At 34.2% G+C, this 18889-nt stretch overlaps 1 protein-coding gene across 1 annotated transcript in view; it reads right to left on the bottom strand.

Annotated features, from left to right (window-relative positions):
- The window catches only part of LOC150105752 (ras-specific guanine nucleotide-releasing factor 2-like), a 294996-nt gene that overhangs the window by 187811 nt on the left and 88296 nt on the right, over positions 1 to 18889 (bottom strand). Inside the window, exons 2-3 of the mRNA XM_090394546.1 lie at positions 7013 to 7119; positions 4947 to 5094 (exon numbers count right to left, since the gene is read on the bottom strand). Coding sequence (XP_090250672.1) covers positions 4947 to 5094; positions 7013 to 7119 — 255 coding nt within the window. The remainder of the gene's footprint in view (positions 1 to 4946; positions 5095 to 7012; positions 7120 to 18889) is intronic.

The raw sequence follows: 18889 nt of genomic DNA, 5'->3' as shown, positions 1-18889 counted from the left end.
GTATCTCAGAGCTTAATCATGCCAATATAATAAGCAACTCGCGAATTGTTTCGTTCAAAATTTAAAACCAAAATGTAAAACCTTAATCATGACAAGATTAAAATAGAGTCCAACTTGTTCCCGATATCAGAATTTTATATAAAAAGCATATTAATTTTCTAATACCGTATAAAGGCAGAACACTACAGTTAAAACTAATATACATTCGATGGTAAAATTAAAAAAAAATCTTCAAATTCAATAAAAGATATCGCAAGATTTAATGAATTCAAGATTTATCGCGTACACCAAAACTAATAAGAATTCGAAAAATAATTTTCTTTTATTATTTTATTTTTGGAGCAGAGGAATGAGAAGGAACTTCGTAGCACAATCTAGGTAGTGGCGAATCGAATTTGTTACGCTTTACAGTCTGTTGCACTCACAAGAGACTCTCATAGAAAAACCAGTGTGGTTATTTGTAGTTGATTTTAAGAAGTTCCTGAGGAAAAAACGCTACTTACAGAAGGGATCACTTGATCCAGATATTGTCAACAAGACCGAAGCTAACTTTGCAAACATGAGAACAGATTTGGTAAACAGTTATATGCGACAAGAATCATGTTACAAGCTCTGTTTACCAATTATTGATTTTCGCTGCTTATACACGTCCTTGTGTTGAATAATCACAAAAAAATTACCAATTGAGCTCTCGATAGACTACATTTGCAATTTGTTTTCCAGCAATACTCTCTGATTGCGATTTTTTTATCATATCCGTATCATTTGTGCTGATTGCAAAATGGTAGGAGTAAACTGTCTTTATTCTGAAGAAATAAAAGACTTAGTTCTTAGTCTCACTTTTTTTAAAAAATATTTAAACTTTGTTTCTTTATTTGAAATACTTCCGTATCATTGCAAGTGCAGCTATGACTTTTAAACATTTTCTATTTTGTTCTTTATAATATATTAAACAATCAGAAAGAAAATCAAATAATCATGATGAGACATCAAGTATTTACCGATTCCTATAAGTAAGTAATAAACCTTGCAGCTATTTTTTATTTATATATAGTGATATGTTTTTTAATAACTCAATAGAATTTAAACTATGGAGTTTAGCCAAGCATTTCAACAATTTTTAGTTCTGCTTGTGTACTTAATATACACGAGAAATTAATTACTTTAGTAAAGAAATTACAATTGCTATGTAAATAGTGCAAAACATTGCAGTTAAGGGGATCCTGGGTAATATATGAAATCCCTCGACTTTCCAATTATAAGCCAAACAGAGAATAGGATGACTTTAACTAAATCAACAGAGAACTTTTATCGATATTTGGAAAATATCAATACATTTGTTTATAATGTATTCTTAATCTATACAAGTACTATTCGTTATAGCTTATGCAGTCAACTAAATCATATAATTATCCTTTAATTTTTTTAAACATTTTATCTATTGGAAAATGCTCAATTTTGACCCTAAAGTCCAAAGTGTTTCCTGTAGGTTTGTGTACTGATTTTTTCAACTTTAAGCCCAGACTTTTTCGAACTGTTAAATTCAAAACGCGAATTTAGATTTTTTTTTATAAGCGAAAAATTTTAAATGAAAAATGTATAATAGCTTTTCGTTGTATAAGGAAGCCTATACATTTCTGGTTATTTTTTATTTGTAACTTACTTGTGCTTCATTCAAAGATATTAACGACTTTTACAATGTTATGGCAATACTTTTCTCGCATAGTCTACAACTCTTGTGGTTCTCGCCGTCTGTGAAATTCACGCATTGCAATAGTTGGTCACGTGAGTCACTACGTGTTCTGAGCCACTATTTTAGAATGCTTCCGGTGAGTAATCGTCGATGGTGTTGATAGTAATGGAAAAAACAAACGATCTTTCGAAGTTCGACAAAGGGCTTACCGTGGGGGTGTTCGTCTGGCTGGAGCCACGATTTTGAAAACAGCAGAGCTGTCTGGTTTCTCAAATTGTGAGATGTATCGGGTGTTTAATCAGTGGAAAAATAACTCTCATTGCTTGTCTAAAAGGAATCTTGTACGTCGGTCCGTCCGTCCGTCCTATACGGAGAAACAGAAATTCTTGTGTACAGTGATTGACCGAAGCATTTCAGGAAGGCTTTTCCTGACCCAGCGCAGGGAATTGAAGAGGATCGGTATTGGCAGTCGCATTCTTATACGTAAAATACAAGTTTCGAGTTCAGTGGCCAGCATGTGATAAAAATCTGAGGAAATAATTCAATATGTTTTCCATCTGTGATTGGATCCTTTATAGGTGGAAAACATATTGACTTTTTTTCTCACATTTTTAATATTCCCGGTTCCTTTTGTAACATGGGTTTGATCTACTTCGAATGTTTGCCCTGTTTTCCAATGGTTACAATGTGAAGCTGATTGATTCCATCTTTCTCCCAACGATAAGCAACTCAGCATGTTGCTTGCCGTGATTTGGAGGTTAATCCAGTTTCATGGTCGATCCCCTTTCCTTATTCGATTGTATTTCGAAGACTGGAAATGTGAAAATATGTGAATCGGGTTCTTTAAAACTCTATTAGAGTTAACAGCTTTATAAGATTAAAACGTTTTGTTTCTTAAATCATTCTAGGTTACATTTTAAAAATAAGCTAAGCGGTTGCTTAGGATTATTGTTATCTGTAAGTGTTTCATTTTCTTTTTACATTGAGATGAAAGAGTTTATTTACACAAATACAATCTTTGAGCTGGTAAACCGGTCCTTTTTGCTTTCGCTTTGTCACAATGAGTATCTCAAATGTCAGATGAGAGAGAGAGAGAGAGAGAGAGAGAGAGAGAGAGAGAGGGAAACATATAAATTGAATATTTACTGGGGCATCACTACATTGCATAAAATCTAGACTGCACAGATTCCTACATCGTGTTAGTCTTAAGTATAGTTTCTGGGAAATTCCCATGCTACTCCTATTAAACACATCATCATCATCATCTTCCTTATACCCTCTTTTACCTTGCGGTGTCGAGGGTCCATTGATCATCGGACCTCACTCCGTTTACAGGATAAGGTGGTCAGCCTTATGCCCCGGTGTATCCTATGGCCTGTAGTGTTGGGTTCGCAAGGCCAGTTTGCCTGCTTTGCGGGATGAAAAACCCCAGAATAAACCGGGGGAAAAACCCTGCTGTCCATGCCCAAGGCCGGCTAACTTGGCTATGGCTGAGGAAGATCCTTAAGCTCCTCACGTCGTCGACGGGAATCGAACCTAGGACACTCCTTCCCCAGGCATATGGTTGCGAAGCGCATAGCCACTACATTTTACGATCATATGAGTCAGGTTATTTGATGTAGATTTTTTGTAAATGGTTAATCAATGTTTTTGTGGTTGCACTGGTTTATACTTCAAAAGACATTTCAATATTTCCCAATCTCATCACATGTGATGAGATTGGGATTGCGTGCCCCCGGTCAACGTTTCCCACGCCATTTTCTTCCATTGCAATATCACCCGCAGTATGACAGGATTCATCTTTCTACTAAAAAAAAAACACGAGTTTGTTCTGTAAAATGTTAAAATTTAGACATTTATTCATTATTTACAACCAAAGATTCGAGTGGTTACGAGGAGCAACCCCATCTCATTACACTTCTTCCACCGAACTTCCTAGTTGGAGTCGGTCATAAGTCGTTTCCTGATCATTCCATACAAATGTCGATCAGGCGTTTCCTGATCGATATTTGTCCATCCGATAGGAGTTAAAAGGGGGGAGGAGAGTAACGTGATCAGTTGCTTCACTGACTTCCAACGACATAAGCATCACTCGAGATGATCTTTACATCGGCGTAGCCTGTACTATTGATTACCACGCTTGATGTGCAGCCGCCCTTCTAGAAAACAAGGCTCTTCAGCTCTTTGCGTGTTATTCTCCTATTAACATAAACCTTTGCAACTCTTTGAACTCCTGGTTGATCGTTTCGTATCGGACTTCCGATATTTCAGTACTACCAGTTCTTTCGAACATTCTTTGATCAATTCCTCCCACACATTGTCAGCGCCTGATTCCATAGCGTTGCTTAAAGTTGATTTTGAGTAATGCAGTCTTTTACCACTGTGAGATAAGCTAGCGATAAATCATCCTAGGATGAGTACTTCTTTTGAAGTCAGTGAGTTTTTTAACAACATAGTGTATGTAATCATTTTTTTTGCTTCTTTTAGTTCTTACAGAAAGCAATAAACATCAAACAATCCAAGTTTTTATTCGCACGCGCAAATGAGAATTTCAATCCGTATTTCATAGGATTGCAAAATCATTTTAAATCATTTGACAGGTCTGAATTTGTTTATGATACATCCTACATTGCTTAAAAATACTCCAGGAATTTGAAATTTAACGGCATAATTAAAATTTCTAGTTTATAGTTTAACAGTATTTTTTAAATTACGCTAATTCTAAATTTGGTTTTATTTGTGATAGAAACCTGAATGAGAATGCGTTTATGATGAAAAGATGGGGAAAAAATTGGAATAAAATTAATGAATTATTATTTGATGTAGTATTTAAAAGTCAGATAATTTTTCTATGTGATTTTATTTATTTTATATCTCATACTCAGTTTTAAAAATAATGAAATTTAAAATTTCACTTTGATTTCAATTCCAAAAAAAAAACAATTAAAATTAAAAAAATTTTTAAATTGAAATTTTCAATTTTTCGTATTAAAATGCTAATCATGTTTAGATGTTAGAAAATTATACGAACAAAATCAGAACAAATCACGCGGATAAAATTAATCCGTGGTCAAATATACTAGATCAATATTATTTCTCAATATTAAGTAGATTTCATTCGATGCAATTTTAAAATACAAATTCTTTTCAAGTTTTTTATTTATATAGCTTAACGCTTTTACCTGTAGCCAATTAATGTAGTATATTATCTCACGAAATTCTGCGAGAATAAGAAATATTCCGTCTTACCTACCTCCGCTCTGAGTTTCTTGATTTCCATTGTTAGCTCCTCACACTGCTGTGTGTATTGCCATTTGGCCGTTTTTTCGCTCTCCACGATCTGAACCAGATGAAGATGCTTCTGTTCTAGTTCCTCTTTTAGTAAAAGAATCTTACTGAAGCTGAAAGTAAGAGAGAGAGAGAGAGAGGATAATTTTGTGAGGTAATTGTGAGAATACGCGACAGTAAAGTTCACAAATAACAATGGAACATTTCGGTGAGGATAACGGCTTCAACTGACTCGTTAGAAGGCTAAGAATAGTTCAATGTTTCGCTGTTTATGACTTAGAACTAATTATCCTAGCAACTTAAGTCATTATAAATATTGCATTATAAATTTCGCTAGACTAACAACTGTTCTCTTGGAAAATTTGAACGGATTATCTGAGTGGTCCGATTAGGTTTATAATTGATTTTTCAATATTTCTTTGCATTATGGGATAACTGTCCAATAATTCGTTTCTCCAATGGACAGCTATTGTCGAATAACTGAGATACTTTCTTCGTCGTAAATGTTTCGAGATTTGCTTGGAAGTTAGGAAGCAAATAGTACAGGGAAGTTATTAGTATTATTATTTTAATGCCGAATTTTAATATTTAATCTACATAAACCCTAAATAACTTAATATATATAAGAAAAAGTCCCCAAAGCATCATCAGACACACTAACACGACACATTCACCTTAAACAATTATTAGACACGGGAATAAAGCTGTCTCTAAAGAAGGAGAAAACAGGGCTATTGTGCAAATAAAATCTCACACAAATAAGACGCTATTCTGCTCTTTCCAGTGGGAAATTGTAAAAACGGACGCCTCGTTAATGACATTGAAGAAGAAATTAAGAAAATCTTTTCTTTCTAACAATACTCGCACAAGATGATTACACGTTACGCAGCAGATGTTATGTCGTTCTGAGTGAAACAGTGAAGAAAGCTAGCTGTTTCATTTACTCTTAATGGTGATAAGTTGACAGGAAAATGCCACCTCTTACATTTTGTTCATCAGTCTTAAAATAAAAGTCAAAATGGTAGGTAATTTTCATCGTCTAGTGTCTAACTTACTTAATAATGCAGACTGGAAAGATCTCCAATAATTGATGTGAGTACATGCATCTACTGTACACTGAAGGCAGTTGTCAAGTGCTTAGCTTTTTTGGTGGCATTAGAAGAACTAATAATGTCATCACGGGCGGAATGGGTTGAAAAGATAGTTCGCATATGAATCAGAAGAAAAACATGCTAAATCATACTGACAGCGAGAAAAATTTTCCTCAAGTATAAAATAATGGTTTTATGGTTTTACAGCAGTATTTCACGACTTGACATCCTTTGTTTGCTGGACGTTGCCCTAAAATATTAACTATTTCTTCTGTAGATGTATCCAAGTTTGAAGTCTGTGTGCTAATTGCTACTTCTCTGCAATGTCACAGTGTTATGCAAAGAAACAACCTTCACAGGGTAAACTTTTTTTTTCTCCTTGCACTTCTCGAAATAGCACACGAAATAAATTGGGTAATGACTTATACAAGCAAGTTTCCCTATCAAATCCAATCATCTCGGAATTATTTCCTTTATTCCATAAATATAAGCAATGGCATCCGTACACTTATTACATAACGTTAATAAATTGCATGAACAGAGAAATATAACAAACTCATATGTATCATAAGCAATTGCTTCCGACAGCTAAGATGTTTATAATCCGGCTGGCGGGTATTAAAGTGGCGACAGCATGGAATAAGTGGAAGAAATTATAGGTACGAACGGATCTAGTTACCATATTACTTGGATGAAATATTGCATATAGTTAATGGCTATGTACGGGCCCGCAAGGGAACGTCAAAAGCTAAGCGTTCTATGTGTGTGTGTGTGTGTGTGTGTGTGAAAGAGAGAGAGAGAGAGAGAGAGAGAGAGAGAGAGAGAGAGAGATCGGACAAACTAAAAATAACAGAACTTTGGCAAAAGAGAATGTTAATAATTTTGAGTAACTACACGGATAGATACAAAATAAATAACCTAATAAAAATAGGAAACTTACCTCGCGCTGTCTATTGCATGAATCCACGAATTACAATCCATTTCTGTTTCTGCCTTCAGCTCGTACTGTCTCGAGCCTTCCTTCCGATAGGTGACAGCAAAACAATACTGAAAAATGAATAAATTGAAATTCCTTAAGCTTTCCACATTTCTAAAAGGTTTGTTTTGTAAAACAAAATCAGTTCTGTGATGAACTGAAATTTAATTATTATTTTTTTTATCTTCGAATGCAGATATAGATTTTGAGATAAATTTTCGATGTTTCTCTTTCGAAAAGAAGAATAAAAATGAATAATCTGAATTTTTTTATTATTACAATACATTACAAATGTATAACAACATTTGTAATTTTTTTACAAACGTTGTAAACATTTAAAATTTGTTAAAACTTTTTTACAAACGTTGTAAACATTGTTAATTATTTTTACAAACGGTGTAAACATTTGTTGAAATTTGTTAAAACTTTTTTACAAACGTTGTAAACATTGTTAATTATTTTTACAAACGGTGTAAACATTTGTTGAAATTTGTTAATTTTTTTACAAACGTTGTAAACATTTAAAATTTGTTGAAACTTTTTTACAAACGTTGTAAACATTGTTAATTATTTTTACAAACGGTGTAAACATTTGTTGAAATTTGTTACATTTTTTAGAAACGTTGTAAACATCGCTAATTTTTTTTACCAATGGTGTAAACATTTGTTAAAATTTGTTAATTTATTTTACAAGCATTGTAAACATTTAAAATTTGTTAAAACTTTTTTACAAACGTTGTAAACATTGTTAATTATTTTTATAAACGGTGTAAACATTTGTTGAAATTTGTTACATTTTTTACAAATGTTGTAAACATTTAAAATTTGTTAAAACTTTTTTACAAACGTTCTAAACATCGCTCTTTTTTTTTTCAAATGGTGTAAACATTTGTTAAAATTTGTTAAATTTTTTTACAAATGGTGTAAACATTTGTTGAAATTTGTTAATTTTATTTTACAAACGGTGTAAATATTTGTTAAAATTTGCTAAAATTTTACAAACAATGTTTGTAAAATGTTTTACAAAAAACTTTTATAGGTGATGTTAGTTGATTTGTAATGATTCTGATATTGGTTTGCAGTAAATGTTTCTTTGAGGTTAGAAAAGGCGAAATATTTAAGAACTGATCGATTCCGGAAAATATTAAACTTATTGTGAGACTAAAGGAAGCTAAATAAATCCTAGAACGGAATTTACCGAATTCCCTGGAAGCTAATTTTTGCAACATAACAAGTTAGATAGATGTGCTGAATGAAAAAATGCTAATTACATTTAACTATCCTTGAAAATAATTAAATAGAATGTAATGGATAAATTCTGTTCAGCGATCATCACATATAAAAATTAAAAAGAGACAAACACAAAAACATCTAGCTACAAAATAATCAAAACGTTATAGTCATAGTTCATTCCGAGATTGAAAGAGACCTTGCTACTTCTACTGCTACTTCTCTGCAATGTACATTTGTTATGCCGAGAAACAACCTTCACAGGATAAACTCTTTTTCTCCTTGCACTTCTGTGGTGATAATCCCAGAACCCTGAGAAGAATCGCCTTCCTAATTCACCGATACATTAAAGATCAAATACAAGAGATAAAATACGTCGCAAACAGGATTCCAGAATTCTACATCAGAATAAGCAGGAGTTGTAAATTGAGAATTATGCACCAGTCTCACACCATACAGACGAAGGAAGGCGTACATTTTTTGAATCACTCGACCAACTACTAAATAGCTACGAAGCTATGGAGAGATGGCATTGAATGTTGAACTACTGCGCACATATCAATGGGCCTGCGAAGCTGTAAAAAAATAACTAGAATGAGCATTTTTATCATCAAAAAATAGGAAAGGCAGAACCTGATTAAAAATAAACAAAACTCTATTAAATTACCAAATCTGGAAAGAAAAAGAAAAAGAAAAAGAAAAAAACACTTCAAAAAGTGTTAGAAGAAAAATGTAATAATATTGATATGAACAAAGACTAGAATAAAAACTATATAATAATAATAATAATAATAATAATAATAATAATAAACAGAGACCCTGCCAAACAATACCAACATGAATGATGGAATTAATTAAAATAAGCATGAACGTAAATTATCCGAAGTAACGCTAAACATTCTCAGAAAGAGAAAAAAGAAAAGAAATCTAAACAAGATTAATGGAAGAGAATTTCTCTGAGCTGTGTAGAACAATAAGGAAAAGATGACACAAGAAATTAGAATCTTCAAAAGAAAGAAACTCAGAATTGCAATAAACGACAATTTGTTTGAAAAGGGTGAGGAAAGAGTTGATCACTGAACAAAATAACTTAAACAGCCTTAAAAATAAAAATGAAATATTCGTTAAAGACAAAAAAACTCATAAGAAAAACAGGAACTCCAAAATATTAAACCAGTATGATCACTCCAAGCGGAAGGAGAAATATGCTCTCATATTTTAAAAGAAGTTCAATGGGAAGGATGAATAGCAGAATGGTATCACGTGATGATAAGATACCGATAGGATTTTTGAAAAATAAAGGAATTATAGTAAAGGGAAAGAAATACTCGTAAATCAATCGTGATTTTCTGATGACGTTTTTCTTTTAGAAAATCCTATAGAACTTCAGAAAATTTCCATAAATTAAATATAGGAAGTATAAACGTTAAATATAAACAAAGACAAAACAAAATGGTGATGTATGATAAATAAATCCCCAAAAAGCCAGTACAAGTGGAACTTCGGGAAATAGATATAGTAGTCTCCTATGTTTACCTAGTACAAAAATCACTCGGAATAAATATCAGAGTTTATGAATTAGTGTGTTAAGCTGCAATGACCGGAATTCTCTCTTTATAATTTCATTTTAAATTATTATCATGAGCATGAGGTGCAAAAAAAACCCGCAGCATAAATGAATGATGATTTTATAGCAACAATAGGCTAATATGAAAAGAGCTGTGTAATTGACGACAATTGTAGCGAACTATTTCAAACTACAAATATTAAAAGTAAATGTTAAAATTAACGAAATTAAAATATCACTACTATAAATAATTCAAAAAAACTTTTTGAATAAGTAATTGGATTTTTTACTTTTTTTTGAAAACTCCTCGGTGAAGGATGCTTATAGAAATATAACCTTACGTGTTCACCTATTATTAGAGATCTCGGAATGGTTTAGATCAATTCCTTTGATCTAAAACATTCAACCATTCAACCACAAAGTGTGGAAGGAAGAACATAATATACAGTTTGATAAATAGGAATACTGATCCGTACACTGATCTAACCTTTGAAATGTCAGGCGCCATCTTGGAAGACATAAGAAAGCCACAGAAAATGGCTAAGAAATCTACTGTGAACTGACATCGAAAGAATTGATGTTGGTGGCCACTGACTAAGGGATAGTCTTCCAGGTGGTTGAGATTCTGGCTGTCCATCTGAACATTATATTCGAAAGAACAGAAGTAATGATGATGATTTAATAGCTATTTTTTTTTATATTTCTTATCAGAATAGGTCGGAAACAAAGGCTTATTTTCCCTGCTTTGTTAATGATTATAGAATACGGATTTTAACATATATTTTTTGGAATAGAGTTTTGAACATAATCTCTCAGGATTACAAATATTGGTATCATCCTAGCTGTTTAGGATTCTTCTGGGATTGGAGTAGGAAAGTATGGAGTATAATGATGGCGTTATTTGGATGCGTGAACCAGCAGACGCGCGCGTGCACACACACACACGCATACACAGAAAGAGAGAGAGATGGATGCACAGAAGGAGAGAAGTTGCGTTTAGATGGCAATAGAAAAAGAGAAGTAAACACCATCGCTTTTCGTTTGTCCAGAATATGACAAAATATTATCAAAATCGGTCACATATCTATGAGTTGATTGCTTATATGCTACAGAATTTATCAATTGTGATAACATCTATGTAATCATACCACATTTGGCATGATTACATAGATGTTATCATAGATGTTATCAATATCTGTTGGGTGCATTAGATACATATATCGAAGTAGGAGCTATGGGGTTTATTTATTTATTGGTTTATTTATTTATTATAAATGAAAATGATTTTTTTTTATTCATATGCTATTCTTATTGCAGCAATTCGAATATATTTATGACATCGAGTGCAGAATAATTCGAACGTATGTGTATATTTTAATTTACATATCGTTTACCGGAGCTAAAGACCCAACATGCCCTTCTGTAGATTTATTTACAGAAAGCATGCATACGACAAAGTGCTTATAAATAAATCGAATTCGTCAATTTTTGTTTCTTTTTTGTGCTACAAGTGTCATTTGGACATGGGATGAGACCAATCAAAGTTATTCTCTGTAAAATTCAAACGAAGCAAAAGGAGTCATGGATAAAAAGACCAGCTAATTAAATCCCGTTAAATACAGAGCACACAAGAATAATTAGTTTCCTTAATTTCCCTTGACTGATAACTCACACGATACTGATGCCCCTGTTCGTTGAAGGATGAAAGAAAAGAATTTCATCCCCAACAAGTGGGAAATCTACAAGGCTAATTAAGAACGAATAGCATTTAAATGAATCAATTGATCTTTATGTTGCCACTGGATTCGAAAAGACTTTTATAATTTGCACTTATTTAGCGATGTTATAAATGCAACACTTTTGTAGTAAGAAATTAACTAGAACTTACTAAATTCAACAAATCCCAATAAAAATGACTAGGATTTGTTGAATTCCCAGACTGTTTTCTTAATGACACCCTAATAATTAAGATTAGCTGTATTAGCTTCATGCGAGACCGAAAATATTTCGCTTTCACGGTGAATATCCCCCCATTTCCTCCTCCTCCTCCTCCCCCTCCATTTCATCTAAGTATCATTTTCCCTCTAAACACCTAAGTTTCTAAAGATGCAGCTTGCTATTCCTTCCCATTCTGCTGGTCCCAGTACACACAACCGCTACACTTACTATGAATTGCTATAATCAAAGGACTTCCTTATCTGAAGAACGCATGAAGAGTTTTATAAATCTTTCTCTTACGTAGCGAGGAGAAAGATCGATATAATCATTACCTTGGTTACATGTAACTGCATACCAATGGCTGTCACAGCTAATTTAATCCATTGATCGCACAGAACTGCTCAAATCACAAGCCTTGTACTACTTTTGGACCTATTAAACAAGTTTTCTTACTTTCATTTTCGTATTTTATAGAGAAAAGCATTAACTTACATGTCAATTTCCTTTTTTGTGTGTGGTTATCATCTTTCTTGTTTACTTCTACCTATCCGGGTGATTCGCATCTTATTGCAGGTCACAGAGGTAGTTTAGTTTTAATGGTTGGTTGCTTTTAAATATTTTCCATAATTATGCATTGATTTTGATTTCCTGTTTCTTGGGTGTTATTTACTGAGATCTTTAGTAATTTAATACCTTGGCTTTTATCTCCGAAACCGTTCGATAGATTTTGCTGAAATGCAAACGTTCCTTACTCAATTATATCCATTAAAGTCAGTTTTGATGGACGTTTGGATGGTATAATCTACGACAATATATGGTGTAAAATTTCTATATAGTGATCCACGAGTAGCTCAGTAACAGTGGCGTTTGCACACCACAGCTCTTGACCACACGAAGAAAGGCTTCGTGGTTCAAATCTAGTCTCTGACAAGAGGAATTTTTTTCTAAGCTTTTTTTTCGACCGGTTCCCGAGTTAGTCGATCTCTGACACGGGCAAGCGGGTTTTCCCTCCCGGAAACTCGGGTTTTTCGTCCAGTAAACTCATATCGGCCGTCGAACTCACACTATTTTCAGACATGACAAATATTGTGTTAGGGTGAGAAACCACGAGATGGCGGAACTTGCTAGCCGCCTTCTTCATTGCGTAATGATTAATTAGTGATAGCCTTGGGCCAGCTATCTCTGATTGGCTACCAGTGGAGATTGAACTGCCCATAAAACGGCTTTGCCTACTCCCTATACAGGAACAAAAAAAGGCGTTAGCTGATTTTTTTGATCCACTTATGAAAAGCAGGTTCTCCTTTGCCAGTTATACAAGTTACACAAGACGAAGCCCTTTGGTCGAAAAGACCTGGGTTCGATTCCCGTCCATGATGTGAGTAACCTTTATCTGGTCTCTTTCGACTAAAGGTGAGTTAGACGGTTGGGGTAGGATTTTTTTCATCAGGAAACTCGGGTTTTTTTGTCCCTCAGAACAGGCAAACTGGCCCATGAACACACACAGATCTACAGTCATAAAATACATACTTAATCCCATATTAGGAGGGCTCAATGAGTCCTAAGGGACAGTGGAGGAGTAAAGGGGGGGGAATCCCACACGAAATAAAAAGTTATACAAGTACGTGTTTGTTAGCCATCAGCATCAAAACATATCTCTCTCTAAAACTTATAATTAGTTAAAGATAAGTTTTATCTGATTTTACTGCATACTTATAATGACCCTGAAGTTTATAGAGTCGAATTGTAATGATCCTTCACTGACTAACATGATGAAGAGTATGTTTTTTCTACAGCACGCTTTTTATATGATTAGTCGTAATTCACGCGACTGTATTTGACAAATTTTTTGTACAGCGTATATTAATTAAACTGAGTTGCAGGATTTTTTTCAAAACGGAGTATATTTTAGCCCTAACGTTTTGTAGACTAGTGCGTAGCTAATCTCTATCCTTAGCTAATCACAGACAGCTGGTCCAAGATTATCAATGATTTTAAATGACATCCGGGAGGAGAGAACGGCAGACGCCTGTCGCCATCTTGTGGCTGCTATCCTCACCATTACATATTGTCTGAAATAATGTGAGCTGGGCAGTCAATTTTCTTGAATTATGGAATAAAAATCTTTCCTGCCACGTGCTATCATATTAGAATGTCTGATTAGATGTTCGATCTATTAATATCGAAATGGATAAAGATAAAATCTATGTAATACATCGAAGAACTTTTAGCAGTTCTATGCCTTTCATTCATAAATATTTCGCATTTTGTTTGCTTTCCAAGTTTCGGTCGTATATAATATTATTGACATATACCTTGTACTCAATCTTTTCACGAAATAGCAGCTGGTGTTTGGTAGAATTCGAATTCTTTAGTTTCCTAAGTCTTAACATTGCACTATCAAGTATTCTTTTTTTGTCCCGATCGACATGACTACTAACGCAACTTTCCTTCCAGTTTCTTGATACCCGCTGTGTCTCGTGTTGGAGATTCGAAAAGTAGGGAACAGCCTACGAACTCAGTAAGTTTATCGTCCATTTTATTGCCCGAACTCCGCAGCAAGTCACAGCTCGGTAAACGTGACACCTCAAGAGCAAGACACGTATAGCTTACCTTTAAAGCTACAACCGACTTTTAAATCCTGTTCATGCGATTTGTTAATGAGTAGAACGAAATATAACTTCACAGCAAATTGCAGCTGTTGGAATTTGAAGGAATAATCGATGTTGATTTTCTGCTATCTATTTTTAAATTAAAATTAAAATTTTCTTAGCATTTAAATTTATCTGATCGAATATAGCAATTTTAAAATTACGTTGTTGAAACGTAGAATTATTTCATTTTTTAATAGTTTAAATCACGCTTGTTCTCAAGGAAGTAGATGTTCTTCAGTTTTTTTCCCGTACCAAGTACATTGAACAGATAATTCACTAGCGCCTCATAGCGTCAAGTGTTTGTCATAATTCAATGGTATAACATTTCCTAGTTTTAAAGCATTACTATTTCCTAAGTTTTCCCAATGTCTGCGATGGTAACGCCACCAGTTGTAAAGTTACAAACATAACTTTTAATTATGGCCAAAATATATTCGCATCATTTAGGTTCGGGTCTGCTTTTCCCCATGGTGACGAAGTCCATCTAATGGACAAAAAGTGAAAACAGTGACGCGTTTCCATTAATATCGTTGGTCTGCCGTGGGCATCATTCCAGAAGGGACGCTGTCAGTGCTTGGAACTCAACAGGAGGAATTTTACACCATTCGTCCGACAGAACGGAGGCCTGCTGCCGTTTAAGTCTGGCGATTGAAATGGCCATGACAGACAGGACACCTCACCGTCATGTGCCGCAAATCACTGGGTGACCACATTAGCTCGATGAATGAGAGCGTTATTCTGTTGACACGTGACAAGCCGCGTAGGAGAAAAGTGTGTCAACATGGGATGAAAATGATCACTTATGATTGAAGGATAACTTGCAGCATCTACTTTACAATACAACAAGTGGACCCAAACCATGCCATGAGAATGCGACCCAGACCATTTGAGATGCACCAAAACCAAAACGATGTTTGTCCTGTCGACTGCCACGATGATCTAACCTTAGAGACTGTTTCAAGACTAACATGCGATTTCAGCTGTTCTAGTCGCAGATGCAACCTTCCAGCTTGGCTCCAACAATCACGCCCCTTTCAAAGTCACCGATGTCCTCTCGGAATACCATTCTAACCTACAATAAACAGCAGCAGGTTTCCGTTAGTCTTTATGAACACGTCCCTTGGAATGTCGGGAGTATTTTTGCAAATCACCAGCATCTGGGTTTGGTGCATCGTAGACACTGCGATGCATTAACGATAATGCCGGATAGCTCAGTGTTTCCTTTTGTCCATTGCTGTATATGTTCTTGTATGCTAGCTGATCAATAAACAATTACTCTAATATAAACTTATGCATTTATTTTCGCTAAATTCAAATAATTAACACTCTATAATAATTTTAATTTTCACTAAAAAGAATACAATTAGTGCCATTCCGATTAGCAAAACAGAAATGAATATATTTCATGAAAATCACAATAAATGCTATCCCTTTTGTTGAATAAAAAGTCAATTGTTGAGTAAACAAAAGACAATTGTTTATTCAACAATGTCTTTTGTTTTCGTTTTCACAGTAAAATCTACACAGTTAAAATTATATCGAGTTGATCGTTTGTCTTTTATTTGTTAACCACACAAGAAACATTATTAATGGGTAGCTGTTTCGTTTGAATACACACGCAAGCAGAGTCAAATTCTTAGCTTAACATTTATCAAACATTTTAATCTGCCTGTCATAAGCTTGAATATTTATCCCAAGGGTGTGGATAAAGTGAAGTACACACACACACACACACGCACAGAAAGAGAATAATAGGATGTATATCGAATGTTAAGCAGTGAGTTTACTTGCTTAAAGTGTTTTTTTTTTCGTTTTATTCGTTTGACTAGATTAATTTGACTTTCTTAGTAAATTTTGTATTTCAATGATTCTTCCTGTTGTTTTGATTTAATTTTCTCCATCACGTGTTTCCTTTAACCATCAAACAAATACAGATACATTTGACGAAAACCTGCTGACACACCAAATGTTTGTGGAATCGTTGGTACGTAGAATAACACTGGTCGAAGTTAATTTCGTAAAGATACCTCGAGGGAGTTAGTAAAAAAAAAAAAAAGAGAGAAAGGCATGTCGAGTTCTCTAAGGGAAAAAAAAAGAAAAGGAAAAACAACATTAATCGAATCATTCCGGTTCGGTCTCGAATTTCAATTTCGGGTTTTAAGGAACCAATAAAGCAATAGAACAAAAAAAATCTTACGGAAGTGAATGTTGCTCCGAAGCATCCTGGAGAGTCCTACCAATTTCTATGGGAAATTATGACATCATATGCTGTAATAAGAATAGATGACTCTGTACTTGACACAGTCGTGAAAAAGAAAATAATCACGTGTACGTCAAGTTTTATAAATTACTGAGCGTGTCTTAGATCGGAAGTCGTTGGTCCATTACTGGAAAGTGTCACATAAAGCTGCTTAACACCAGACATTCACGTGATCCTTTACTGCCGATTTTCCTTTAGACACGCTGAAAAGACATTCTTCGAATGATTTATCCTATAGAATAGGTGGATATACATGCAGAGAAAAAATCAGTTATACAGGCCGGTTTATCTTCGTAGCTAATATTAAAATAAAACTGCTCTGATTAAACAATGAATCATTGACATCTGCCAGGCATGCGCAGACTAAGTCGCTTGACAATTCAGATTAAGTATATTGTATTAGAATGTCATACATTACACAGCATTTATTCTGTGTACAGTATAACGAACGTTTTAATCAGTAAATATTAAAAAAGAATCTATAAGTAAACTTTATCCACAATTGCCACTTGTGTTAAATGTTTTTTAACCTTGCAGGCCTTTCGTTATGATGTATGGAACAAATCCTAGCTTTGAGGATGTTAGTTCGACATGCAATTTATTGGGAAACGAAAGCGGATCTCGTTAATCTTTTACCTGTAATATATTATTATTATTATTATTATTATTATTATTATTATTATTATTATTATTATTATTATTATTATTACATAACACTTCCAGGGAGTCCAAGGACTCATCGAGGGAGGGCACCTGCTCTACAACTCTCTGTCTCCACCACTCCGCTAATCGCGGCTATCTTCATCACCATCTACACCAGCGCCATCTACCGCCTGACCACCACCACCACTATATTTATAGACAATCACATTATATTAAAAATATATTGAAATATATCATCCACTGGTTTGTAGATTGTTCTGATGTACAGTTTTACATGTTTTTTCGCCAGTTTAATGTTCTTTAAATGTTCTTTTAATGTTCTGTAATGATAATGCCACAATATCTACTAACTTTCGTACGGAAGAAAGGTGCTTTTCAGATATTTTTTCTCAAATCATTTTGCTAATAAAATTATTTCAAAATATTTTTCTCATTCAGTTAATATTCTAGTTAGCGGATTGTCCAGTTCTGAGCAGGTAAGTAGGAGTTGTTTCATTTTAACTTTAATTTTTAATCCTATAACTCCACGTTTTAATCCCAATAATAAACGACAAGCCAGACTTGTCTATGTATTGTCTATGTATGTCGGATAAAGATGGATTAATCTTCCAGCGAATGGCAAGGAATCGATGACCAGCAGTAAATCGATTTCTAAACAGATTCAAATAAAGTTTATCATCGCCTAATTACCTTTATAAAATTAAAGATTCATTTTTTTTTTATTCCAACCAAAACTTCGACCTCATCAGTGCAAATGAACGAAGATTGTTCAGTATCACGATGAATCGCTGTACTTAAAGTTCCGTGTTCTATATTTGATGTTAATGCATAAACCAATCATTGCCTTTTAATAAAGCTGAGATTTCGATTACATTTTATTGCTTTTAATTAAAATTAAAAAGAAAAAAATACTGTATGATGTTCCAACTAACAAAGTGGATATTTTTACATGCAAACATTCGAAAAACTGACAATGTAAATTAAAGTTATTACCGATAAGTGTGCTATTGTGTAAAAGCGGACAACATACACTATGTTGACAAAAGTATTTGGACAACTAAGGAGTTCGAATGCTTCTGTAAACGTGCCATGCAAATTTCAGATCCTACCATATGCAAATATTCAAGGAGTGTCTGCGTAAGTCTGGTAATAAAAAGTGGGATGTGCTGTATGCTTTGCACTGTACTCTATGTCAAGATGCCACGTTCTGACGTGGGATAGCAGTTGAGTGTCACAACAGTGGTCTTGCTGTCCGTGACATTGCTACCCGTCTCAGTGTACCGAAATCCACAGTTGCTTATGCCATTCGTAGATGGAAAGGCGATGGTTCTACCCACAGTAGAAAATCGACCTGGGAGGCCATCTATACTCACTGATCGAGATCGTGAAGCTCTTCCTAGGAACGTTCCAGCATTCCACATGTCATAAAAGCGGCGGATCTCACAGTCAACATGGAAAATGCTGCATAAGAACAAACGCAGAGAGTTGTATGTCTTAGGTCACCACGTCAGAGCTGCTGCGATCAAGCCACA

Source organism: Typopeltis vanoorti, chromosome 6 (assembly GCF_054136105.1).
Source record: "Typopeltis vanoorti isolate ZY-2024b chromosome 6, IOZ_Tvanoo_1.0, whole genome shotgun sequence".
NCBI classification, from domain to species: domain Eukaryota; kingdom Metazoa; phylum Arthropoda; class Arachnida; order Uropygi; family Thelyphonidae; genus Typopeltis; species Typopeltis vanoorti.
This window is presented reverse-complemented; position numbering and strand designations above follow the sequence as displayed.